The following is a 12,144-nucleotide window of genomic DNA, read 5'->3' as shown; positions in this document are numbered from 1 at the left end:
CCGGACCAGGGCTAGGACTGGGTCTGGGGGCTCCCGGAACTCGGCAGAAAATCCTACTCGGCGGGCGGGGTGGGGGAGGCACTTCCAGAGCATTTTCTATGCATTCATATGTGTATGTACTTAGGTTTCATTTTTAAGGTTGTTTTCATGAGAGCACGATCATATTCAAGGTGGTACACTGTGATTTTCTCCTCTCCTCCTAACTTAATGTATCTTTGAATGGAACTTGTCTAGGCAATATAGATCTCTTGTTTTCATTCTGAATGGTTGCATTGTTTCTTTTTTTTTTGAATAGCACTATTGAAATAATTCACATACAAAAAAGGTACCTATTTAAAGTGTGCAGTTTAATGGTTTTGGTGTATCCGCAGAGCTGCACATACACTGCCACAGTCAATTTCAGAACATTTTCATAACCTCAGTAAGAAACCAATATCTTTTAGTTATGATCCCTCCAATTTCTTAATTCCCTTAGCTCTAAGCAGCCACTACCTTACTTTCTGTCTCTTTGCATTTGCCAGATCTGGACATCTTATGTGTTTATTTTAATGTAATACAAGGTATGAATAAAGCTAATATTAAAGCCGTCTTTTTATTCTCTGAAAAATAAAAAAGAAAACTTCATAAAAAATAATTAGGGAATAACTATAGTTCATATATCGTGTATCATGATCTTAAAAGAATGGCCAAAATGTCACTCACAGTACAAGTCACAGATGAAAAAGGACTCTCTCATTGGGAAGGGTGGTGCCCACCTGTAATCCCAGCACTCAGTAGGCTGAGGCAGGAGGATTGTTGTGAGTTAGAGAGCTACAAAGTGAGTTCAAGATCACTCTGAACTGAATACTGAAACCCTGTCTCAAAAGAAAACAAAAGCAAAAAAACAATGAAAAAAAGACTTTCTTACAAAGATGAAAGAAAAAGACAAAACTTTGTTTTCAGTGAACAAAGAGAATATTATAAATAAAGCAAATCAGCATATATCTTAAAATATTTTTGAAATTTATCTTTTGGAATGGTTAATTTGGGGGAATTACTTGAACTTAACTCCTTTTTATCTATCTTCTGTTTTGTGTGTGCACATGCACACTCGCGCACATGCATGCACACACACACACACATTTAATTTCTAGTATAAGGGAAACCACGTGATACTTAAGCTCATGTCTGCCTTATTTCACTTAACATTATGTTCTCCAGTTGGATCCGTTTGCCTATGAATGTCTCATTTATTATTTATGGCAGGATAGTACAATCCATTGGGTGTAAACCCCACATTTTCTTTCTTTTCCCATAATTTTATTGATAAACAAATAGCAGTGAGACAGTTTCAAACCAAATTGGTAGGACAGTTTCAATAATTAACACATTGCATACCTTCTTCCTAGTGGTTAATTGCTGTACAAGATGCGGACTTGATATCCTATTTACAAACACCATTAGAGCACATCCCTCTATTCATTAAGAGAATGTAACTATATATCTATCCTAACCACCTTGAATACACAGATACAAAATGGACATTCATCTGTATCCCCTTTTTTTGTTAAGTTCCATCATTTAAATATTATAGGTGTGTGAACTCAGCAGAATATTCCAAAGTAGTTCAGTATTCCATAATAGTATTGGGTCTTCCGTCCGAAGTTGTTGACCTGAGTCCCCTACAGCTCAACATAACAGCATGGCTTTAATTCTTATACTTCGTTTTTATACTTTTCTGCTGGATGGTTAAGACAACGCCACAATATTTTTACCCATTCATCTGTCGATGAACATCCATGCTGTTCCTAAGATCTAGCTATTATAAACTGTGCTGCCACAAACATGGGTATGCATGTATCATTGTAAAATGATGAAGTGAACTCTTCTGGGAAGATTCCCAGGAGGGGGATGACTGAGTCAAACGGGATGTCTATTTTTAGCTTTTTTCTCGTAGGGGGAAAAAGAAATTCTTTCCCATTGCTGGTGAGATGTAAACTAGTTCAATCACTGTGAAAATCAGTGTGGAAGTTCCACAATAAAACAAGTTCTGTTAGCATTATTATTTGATTTTTTTTGATGATAGCTATTATTTCTAGGATAGGAGTGTATCAGTGTAATTTCTTTTTTTTCTTTTTAAATTAATTTTATTGAGAAACAAATAGTGATGAGACAGTTTCAAAACAGGCTAGTAGGACAGTTACAATAATTAACACATTGCATATTGTTGTCTTTGTAGTAGTTATTCATAGTACAAGATGCAGACATGATATCATGTCCAAACACTGTTAGTACAAATCTTTCTTCTCATTGAATTAAGAGAAAGTAGCTGAACTCATGCACCTACAATATTTAAATGGCAGTGGAATACCCAGCTCTGACAAAACTAATCAAAAAAAGGGACTATAAATGAAGGACTATTGTGTATCTGTATATACAAAATAGGATAGATGTACAGCTACTTTTTCAGTGTAATTTAATTAGAAGTTTTCTAATGGTCAGTGGTGTGGAACATTTTTTCATGTATTTATTGGCCATTTGTACTTGATCTTCTGCCAGTTATTCATTTTGATTGCCCATCTTTTGATTGGATCTTTTAATTTGGGGGTCTAATTTTTTGAGTTCCTGATATGTTACAGATGTTAGTCATATACCTAAAGAATAAGTGGCATTTTTTAAAACTCATTCTATGGAATGTTTTTTCACTCTGTTGGTTTTTTCCTTTGCTGTGCAGCTTTTTAATTTAATTTAATTTAATTTAATTTAATTTAATTTTTTTTTTGTGGAACCAGGGATTGAACTCAGACCCTTGCGCTTACTAGGGAAGCACTTATTCCACTGAGCCATCTCCCCAGCCCCAAGATTTTAATTTGATATGATCCCATTTACTGATTCTTGGTATTATTTCTTGTATCTTTAGGGTTCTGTTTAGAAAATCCTTGCCTATATTTGTATTTTCAAGAGTTTTATCTATTTTATTATCCATAAGATTGTTTCTGTTTTTTTTTTTTTCTCCTGTACTGGGGATTGAACTCAGGCCCTTGTGCTTGCCAGGCTAGTGCTTATTCTACTAAGCTATCTTCCCGGCCCCTTATTTATTGTTCATTGTAGAGGTCTTTTTTCTTCCTTAGGTTAATTCCTAAGTATTTCATTTTTCTTAATGCTATTTTGAATGGTTTTGTTTTCCTGCTTTTTTTTCTGTTGATTTTGTATCCTGGTACATTGCTAAATTTGTTTATTAACTCTAGGAGTCTAGATGGAGTTTTTTTGGGTCTTGTAAGTAGAGGATCATGTCATCTGCAAATAATGATTTTTTTTATCCTTTTCTTTTTCCTGCCTAACTGCTGTAGCTAATATTTTGAGGACTATATTGAATGGGAGTGGTGATAGTGAACATCTTTGCCTTGTTCTTTGTTTTAGAGGGAAAGCTTTCAGGTTTTCCCCATTTGATTTGAGGTTGATTGTTGGTAGTCATAAATGGCTTTTATTAGATTTGAGATAAGGTCCTTCTATACCTATGTTCTTATTTTTTATTTTATTTTATCATGAATGGATACTGGATTGTGTCAAAGACCTTTCCTATATCTATTAAGGTGATCATGTGACATTTTGTCCTTCTGTTTATGTGATGAATTACATTTATTAATTTGTATATTTTTGAATTATCCTTGTGCTCTGGAATGAAGCTTGGGTGTTTTTTTTTTTTTTTTTTTTTTTTTTTTTTTTGGTACTGGGAATTGAACTCAGGACCTCACATTTGCCAAGCAGGCACTGTGCCACTGAGCTAAATCTCTGGCCCTGAAGCGTGGTTTATCATGATGCATCATCTTTTTGATGCATTTGTTGCATTCTTTTTGATAGTATTGTTGAGGATTTTTGCATCTATGTTTATTAGTGAAATTAGCCTGTAGCTGTCTTTGTTGGTCCCTTGTCTGGTTGGGGGATCAGGGTAATGCTAACTTCCAAGAATGATTTTGGAAATACTCTTTTCTTCTCAATTTCATTCAAGAGTTTGAGTAACATTGGTGTTAACTCTCCCCTGGAATTCTTATATAATTCAGCAGTGAATCCATCAGGTCCTGAGCTTTTCTTAGTTGGCAATTTTTTTTTTTTAAATTACTGCTTCAATTTCAGTGACTGTGTTACTGAATTATTCAAGATTTTTAAGTCTTCTTGGTTCAGTCTGGTAATTCATATATATCTAGGAACATCTTCATGTTTTTGAGTTTTCCAGATTTTTGCATATAGGTTTGTGAAATAGTTTATAATAATTTTCTGGATTTTGACTGTCTGTTGTGCTTTCTCCCTTTTCATTTAAAATTGCTTTGATTTGTGTCTTTCCTTTTTTGGGTAAGATTGGCTAGTGGTTTCCATAATTTGTTTATTCTTTCAAATAAGATCTTTGATTTATTGAGTCTTTTATTGTTTTAGAAATCTTTGTTTCATTTCTTTTGTGTTCTTTATAGTTTCCTTCCTTGTACAAGCTCTGGATTTGCATTTTTCTTGTTTTTCTAGGCCCTTGCGATGCATCATTAAGTTATTTATTTGGGCTTGTTCTGTTTTTCTGTTATAGCTATTCACAGCTTATATACTTCCCTCCTAGGACTGCTTTCATTGTGTTGTGTAGGTTCTGGTAGAAACTGTTTAATTTCTTCCTTAATTTCATCTATGACACATTGATTATGCAAGCGTTTGCATAGGTCTGCATGTTTCTGTGGTTCTTTTGCTACTGATTTCTAGTTTCATTACATTGTGATTTGATAATAAGCCTAGTAAAATATCAGTTCTTTTGCATTTACCCAGGCAGGCTTTATTAGCTAGTATATTGCTTATTTCAGAGAAAGTACCATATGTTGCTGAAAAAGAATGTATATTCTGTTGTTGGCTAGAATACTTTCTATATATCTATTAAATCTACTCGTTCATAGGTTTGGTTCATTTCTGGTATTTCCTTGTTCATTTTTTGCTTAGTCTTTTATGTCTGCTTTCTTTGACTTAGCATAATGTTGTCGAAGTGCATCTACATTGTAACATGTGTCAGTTCTTTATTTCTTTTTATGGCTGATTATTACTCCATTGTATAGATATGCCGCATTTTGTTTTTTCCACTCAATAGTTGATGGGTTATCGTCCTTTTTTTTTTGTTTGTTTTTTGTTTTTTGTTTTTTGGCAGAACCGGGGATTGAACTTAGATCCTTGCGTTTGCCAGTCAAGCGCTTATCCTACTGAGCCATCTCCCCGGCCCTGGTTATTATCCTTTGACAAATATAAACAATGCTGCTGTGAACATTCATGTGCAAGTATTTGAGTGTGTGTTTAGTTCTTTTGGATACAGACGAGTGAAATTTTTGTATCATGTGTTAACTCAATGAATAACTTTTTTTTTTTTTTTTTTTTTTTTATTTTAGGGAATGGTTCACAGGGTGTTCAAGTTCTCACTACTAGATTGGATGCATAGTGATCTGCCTATTTACAGCCTCCCAAGAGATGGGATTACAGGCACACGCCACCACACCCAGTCTCAATTGCCATCTCAGGGCACGACAGGCCCGGGGATCGAACTCCTGGCCCCTGCACCTTTTTGCAGGCACTTTAATCCGCTGAGCTATTTGGCCGGCCCTCCTATGTTTAACTTTTTGAGAAACTACAATATCATTTTTTACTGAGGCTGAGTTGCTTTGTATTCCCACTAGCAGTGCATGAAAATTCCAATTTCGCCCCATCCTTGTCATACTTACTTTTTGGTTTTTCATTACAGTTATCTTGTCAGTATGTGTGGAATCTCAGTGTTGTTTTGTTTTGTATTTTCTGATGGTTAGTGATATGAGTGCCTTTTCCTGTGTTTAGTGTCATTTGTGTATCTTCGGGGGGAAATGTTAATTCATATTCTTTGCCTACTTTAATATTAAGTTTTCTTTTAAAAATTGAGTTATTGGAGTTCTAGATATATTAAAGATATAAGTCCCTTTCAAATTTGCAGACATTTCTTCCTAGTCTTCGTGTTGACTTTTCACTACCTTGATAAGTGAGTATAAGGAATTAGTAGTAATTAGCCTTTAAATATCCAGGAGAATTTACAAGTGAAAAAACCTGAATCCAAACTTTTCTTTGTGGTAGTTTTTTGCTAGCCAATTAAATCTCTTTATTTTTATATGATTTTTTAAATATGTTTTACTTCTTTTTGAGTCAGCTTTGATAACATGATTTTTCTAGGAATTTGTCCATTTCATCTAATTTATTGACATATAGTTGTTTATAGTACTTGTATTTTTTTTCCATTTATGTATTTGGTATAGGGTCTCACTCTACAGCTCAGACTCATGGAGATCCTACTGTTTTCAGCCTTCCCAGCACTGGGGTTGCAGGCGTGTGCCACCATGCCAGGATCTGGTCAGCTTAGCGTGCCCTGGGGGCGGGGCTGGTGCGGAATACTTGTTTTTTTTTAAGAGACACAAGAAGGGGTATTTAGAGAAGGATTATATAGGACACACTCAAGAGTGGCGGGCAGGTGCTTAGAGAAATGAGGGGCTTGTACTTGTATTTTATTCTATGACCATAGCTTACTCTAGCCAATTTGCTATCGATCTACATTTGTTGACATTTAAAAAAAAATTTATTTATTTATTTATTTATTTATTGTATGTGTGTGGCCAGCTCAGCCCACCAGGGGGCGGGGCTGGCTGGCATGTGGTGCTGGGGGATTGAACCGCAGTCCCTGTGCTTTGCTTGGCTTAGCTTGTTCTAAGTAGGTGCTTTAGACCACTGAGCCATCTCACCAGCCTCTGTTGACATTTTTTACTATGGTGAGTACTGTAATGCAGCAATGAAGATTTTAATTGTATTGTGTATATATGTAAATGTGTTAGAGAACAGATTGCTTAAAGGGTAATTGTGGGGTCAGAGGTCTGTGTATTTATAATGTTGATTCTTTCATGTCCTTGTTCTCTATCTTTACTAATTTGTACAAGCTCATTATGGCTGGATCCCGGAGTTGGTAAGAATACACAGTGTGGCTGATGCTTTTGTACCTAGAGCGAGTGAGGGGGAAGGGTAGGTTTGGGATCTGAGGGTTTGGTGGCTTCTTCTAGTCAAGGATGAACGTGCCCTAAGCCTGTTCCTGGTCAAGAGTGTTGAGTGGCTTGAGCCTACTTCTGCACATTCATGTGTGGGGTTTCCAAGCCCTGCATCCTGAACTGTGGGTAGGTCACAGACATTCTGATGCTTGTAGGCTTGCTTTGGCTTGAGAGCAGTTGTATGGAACCTGTAGCAGGAATGGTCTCCTCAGGTCACCCCTGAAGAATCCTTTCTATCATGCTTCCCTTCTGAAGAATTCTGGGGACCCCCAGGTGGTTCTGGTTCATTGGTGTGGGCAGAGGAAGGGAGTGTTGGGAGGCTCTGCCTCTGCCCGGAGAAGTGACCAGGGCAAATGTGTTCCTCCTCATCACAGCTGTCTTTCATCTGGGGACTGCCTGTTTCTGTTGTGGGCACTCATTGACACATGGCAGCCAGTGCCCAGATGCACACAGCGATGTTAACATAAAAACGTGGGGCTGTATTCATGGAGGGGGAGGGGGAGTCTTCCAAGGGACCCCTGTCTATCCTTTGTTAGGGCAATGCAGCCTGCTCCTCAGCTGTCTACTCCATTTTCTTTCCTGCCCTTTATCTAGAGCTTATAAGGGAGGCACCAAAATAGATTAAGGTTTGGATAGATACAGTTTGGGATTTTAAAAATAATCCATTCAGGTGCCTGAAAGAGGGGCTGGAGCTCAAGCCCCCTTGGCTGCCCTGGCTAGAGTGGCTCAGTGTTTTGGCTTGCTCTGCCCCACACTAAGTGACGTTTTATCGGAGGATACAGAAAGCCTGTGCTGCCACAGATGTCAGGAAGCCATGAGTGTTGGACATCTTGTCCCTACCGCTGGGTTAAAAACATCTTCGACCTGAGTCCTGCTGAAGGCTGAATCTCTGCAAGGGTATCGGGGAAGCTAGGCTTTTCCTTAGGTCCCTGAACCCCCACCTGCGAAAGGGACTGAGTGGCTGCCCTCCCCTGGGCTGCCTGCCAGCCCAGGCCTGTGTTATTTTCTCTTCTATTGTGTGGGGTGTACTGGCCCTCCAGCTCTGTAAAGGCAAAATCAAATTATCTCGTCTCTTGACCCAAATGAATTTCATCCCTGGGGAAGGCCCTGGCTCTGCTTCCAGACGGTGAGCAGCAGGCTTTCTCAGCTCACTTCCTGGCTGACGTCGTTTCTTTCCCTTTCCCTCTTTGTGTCTTTCAGTCTGCGGAGTTCTTCGAGATGCTGGAGAAAATGCAGGTGAGCACCCCCAGAGTGGGAAGCAGCCCAGTCTGACATGGGGATTCAACACCAGGGGTTGTCTTGGAGGGAGGGGCCCTTCATCCTGGACACCCTGAAGCCATCTAGCTGTTGCGTGACATAGAACACTTTGGAAGCTTTTGCCTAGGAGTGATTGGGGGCAGAGGAGGGGTGGACAGGGACTGGCACAGGATGCCAGAAATGTCACCTATACCGGGAGGGCTTGAAAGGGGCCATTGTTCCTGGAATGGATTGAGGCTGGGGAAAAAACTCAGTAGAATAAGCACTTGCCTGGCAAGCTCAAGAGCCTGAGTTCAATCCCCGGTTCCACAAAAAAACAAAACAAAACAAAACAAAACAAAACAAAACAAACAAACAAACAAACAAAAAAAAAAACGGCCCCATCTGAGGATAGTCATCTTGTGTCAGGGAGGCAAAATTCCACATGGGAAGTAGACCCAAGTTCAAATCCTGCACCAGACATGTCCCAGCACAAGTTCCTTACCTGTATAAATAACTAAAAATGGGAGTACCCACTGCCATGGTGGTTGGCATGAAGTGAGAAAACATATATAAATACTCAGTAGGCACTGTGTTGGGTGGGGGTGTGCAGGTCCTTCATAATCACAATCTGTGTCTTCAGGTTTTGCATCTTCATATTAAACTAGTCTTGGATGAAAATTCAGGGGAAAAACAATGTCTGTATTGATCATGTACAGACTTTTTTCCTGTCATTCTTCCTTGATCAATACAGTATAAGAACTATTTACATAGCATTTACATTATATTAGGTATTGTTAGTAATCTAGAGATGATTTAAACTACAGTATATAGGAGGACATGTGTAGGTTCTGTGTAACACTATACCATTTTATAAAAGGGGCCCAAGGACACGTGGAGTTTTGTATCCTTGGGCATCCTGGGACCAGTGCCCCTGAGGTCAGGGTTCACCAATGAGAACTGTTGCCTTGAATGTGAGTACAGTTCCAGCTTTAATAGATGGGGGTGAGGAGAGGAGAGTGAAGAAGCAATCATGACACAATACAGGCGCTTCTTGGATTCAGACTTTGACAGGCGCTCCTTCATCCTGACCACGTGCTCAGATGTAACTGTAGTACTGTTAGCATCCTCATACCACAAGCGAGAAAACTGAAGCCTGGAGCTATTAAATAAAGCACTCAAGGATGCGTGCTAGTAAGTGGTTGCAGAGCCAGAGGCTCCAGCTGTTGTGTTATGATACTTCTTCCCCTTAGTGGTGGGGAATGATTCTGTAATAGGGTCTGCGGGCTCCTGGAGGAGGGGCAGGAACCGTACCCGGTTTAACCTCGAGATGTAGGTGAACTTGCCAGGTCTTCTAGGGTGAGGAAGAGGAAGGAAACTGTTGGAGGGGAACATATTAACGGTTGTGCCATCACCACAAGTAGATTAAGATTCTCCTATGTGCCCAGCAGTGTGTGGGCTGCAAGCTCATTTTATGTGTATTTAGGGAACTTACAACCAAGTTGTGGAAAGGGGCTGACATAGACACTGTGTGGAGTGGGGGAAGACAGGGTATAATTAAGCACTCAACTTCTAGGGGCAAACCTGGAACCAATGGGATCCCACCACCCTGGAAGACTGGTGGGGAATTGGCAGCTCACCCTGCTTTCTTCTGGTTGTTCCCATGATGCACCCGTCCTCACCCCCAGCTGGAATCTCCTGCTTCCCTGCAGAGGGTTTTCCTGTGTGAGAACCTGATACAACCCTACTTAACTGGCCTCACACTGGCCTGTTTTCAGAGGCTGCTGGGCTTGTCTTCTCAGCTGTTAGCCTCTCCAGGGCACGTCTTTTTATTTGCCCTGTGGGTCACTAGGATCCCTAGTACTCATGGTAGTATGTCCTTTCCTCTCAGGACTGGAAGCTAAAGTACCAGCATGCAAGACTACTGTGTGCCCACTGGGTGCATCCTCCGAGAGCTCGTACTTTCTAGCAATTCTCTGGGCATGAAATTTGCACCATGGGTATGGCCAAGTCTTTCCTGGCTATGGGCTCCATGTTGCCTCATCTGGCTGTTGTGTAAACTGAGTCTCGGAGCCATTAAGTGCTCAGGTCACTCTGCTGACTGCCAAGAGCTGAAGTGAGGATCCAGGACCCCCCAATTACCACCTGAGGGTCTAAGAATTTGAAGAAGGCCACAACCCCTGTGAAGGAAAGGGGGCTGAGTGGCCATGCTTTGGGTTCTTCAGGTCAGGTTTCAGTATGTATTTCCAATAGTGTGTATTAGAAAGGAGATGCAGGTGAGAGAGGGCACCTGAGCCTGGGGCAGTTGCTGTGTTGTCAGGGAGGGAGTGGAGTGGCCAGGGGCCCACATGATTTGCTCTCCTATTCCAGGGACTGTTCCCAGACAGGGGTGACTAATGCAGGACAAACAAAACATACTCTTGACATTACTCTCCCACCCCCACCTGCCCTGTTTGCCAGCCGGGACAGGGTCTGCAGGCCATCCAGGTGGTTTTCGGGCTGTGTGTAAAGAGTACCTGTCTGGTGGGAAGGGCCCTCCCACACCCTCCTGAGCAATGCTGCAGGGTGACTCAACCCTGGGGAGTCTAGGGAAGCTGCATCTAAATCTGTCCAGTTAGCCGGAGCCCTGGTGTCTAGGGACTCTGGGTGTGGCCACTCACCTGGTAGGAAGGTGAGCCAGCTTCAAATCCAAGCCCTGTCACTCACTAGCTGGGTGACCTTAGGTATACAACCTCTGCTGGGGCCCCAGTTTCCTGGTTGGTGAAAAGGTACTGTGAACTTCAAAGGAGGCCATAGAAAGAGCTCACTTTGGAGGGTTCCGGTCCTTTATGTTCTGAGCAGGCCAAGGCTGTCTCTGGATTCCCATCTCTGGAGGGGAACTCTTTCTCCTAGATTGTCCCAGCAGCCTGTACCCTCACCTGATTTACTTAGTCTTGGGGCACTAGGTGTTCCCCTCCCACACAATCCAGTGAAGTCAGAACCCAGTCATAAGGACTGCTGGACAAAGCACTGCTGCTCCTGAATGAGAATTTTCCAGGTGTGTGCAGCTGAACCCCATTAATCCAGCCCCAGTCCTTGCACTTGATCCTTGAAGTACTTCTTGCATCTGTGAGATGGGGCTGGGGATTTGGCTCAGCAGTAGCATGCTTGCTTAGCAAGCTGGAAGCCCTGGGTTCGGTCCTTGGCACCAAAAACAAAAAATAAACCTCCTCTAAAAAACAATTCAACCAAAAAAATACAGTAAAATCAAAAAGGACCAAAAACAAACAAGGCAACTGCATCTGTGAGATGGGGCTGCTGGTCTAATCCTCATTTTATAAATGCAGCAACAGAGACTACATGGGTTGCAAATAGGAAGCCTAGAGCTCACTGAGGAGGAGGCCCAGACCTCCTGCCTGTTATCCACAGGACTCCCATCACAGAGCAAGTGGGGCTGGATGCTCAAGGGCCAGAGTGCCACCTTGGACACCAGCAGACACAGCTTCTCATCTTCCCTCCCAGCTGCTGGCCCTGTGACCCTAGGGAAGATACTGATCTCTAGGATGGCAACACCGCTGAGCCGTGATGATGAACCATAGCATCTACCGTCTGTTCTGGGGGCTTATAACCCATTATTAGCCTTCAGCCTTCGTTACAATGGTGAAGAGAAGAACATGGACTCACAGAGAGGTTTCTGTGACTTGTCCAGGGTCACAGACTTAAGTGGAGGTGCTGGAATTTGGACTGGTATGATTTGGCTTTGGTCCATACTTTTTGATGAAAAATATTTAAAATTTTAATTTTTCAGTACAGGCTCACAGTACATATATTCATTGTGGGGAGGTGGTACAGGTACATAGTACGTCTCAATTCTTTT

The 12,144-nt window shown here is 41.2% G+C and overlaps 1 protein-coding gene across 6 annotated transcripts in view; it reads left to right on the top strand.

The window, feature by feature from the left end:
* Positions 1-12,144, top strand: part of Rap1gap2 (RAP1 GTPase activating protein 2) — a 270,799-nt gene that overhangs the window by 176,312 nt on the left and 82,343 nt on the right. For all 6 annotated transcript variants that reach the window (XM_023719944.1, XM_023719943.1, XM_004635324.2 and 3 more), the window contains one exon: positions 8,253-8,288. In XM_023719944.1, coding sequence (XP_023575712.1) covers positions 8,253-8,288 — 36 coding nt within the window. The remainder of the gene's footprint in view (positions 1-8,252; positions 8,289-12,144) is intronic.

The sequence above is a fragment of the Octodon degus genome, unplaced genomic scaffold (genome assembly GCF_000260255.1).
Source record: "Octodon degus isolate 3935 unplaced genomic scaffold, OctDeg1.0 scaffold00072, whole genome shotgun sequence".
Taxonomy (NCBI): Eukaryota; Metazoa; Chordata; class Mammalia; order Rodentia; family Octodontidae; genus Octodon; species Octodon degus.
This window is presented reverse-complemented; position numbering and strand designations above follow the sequence as displayed.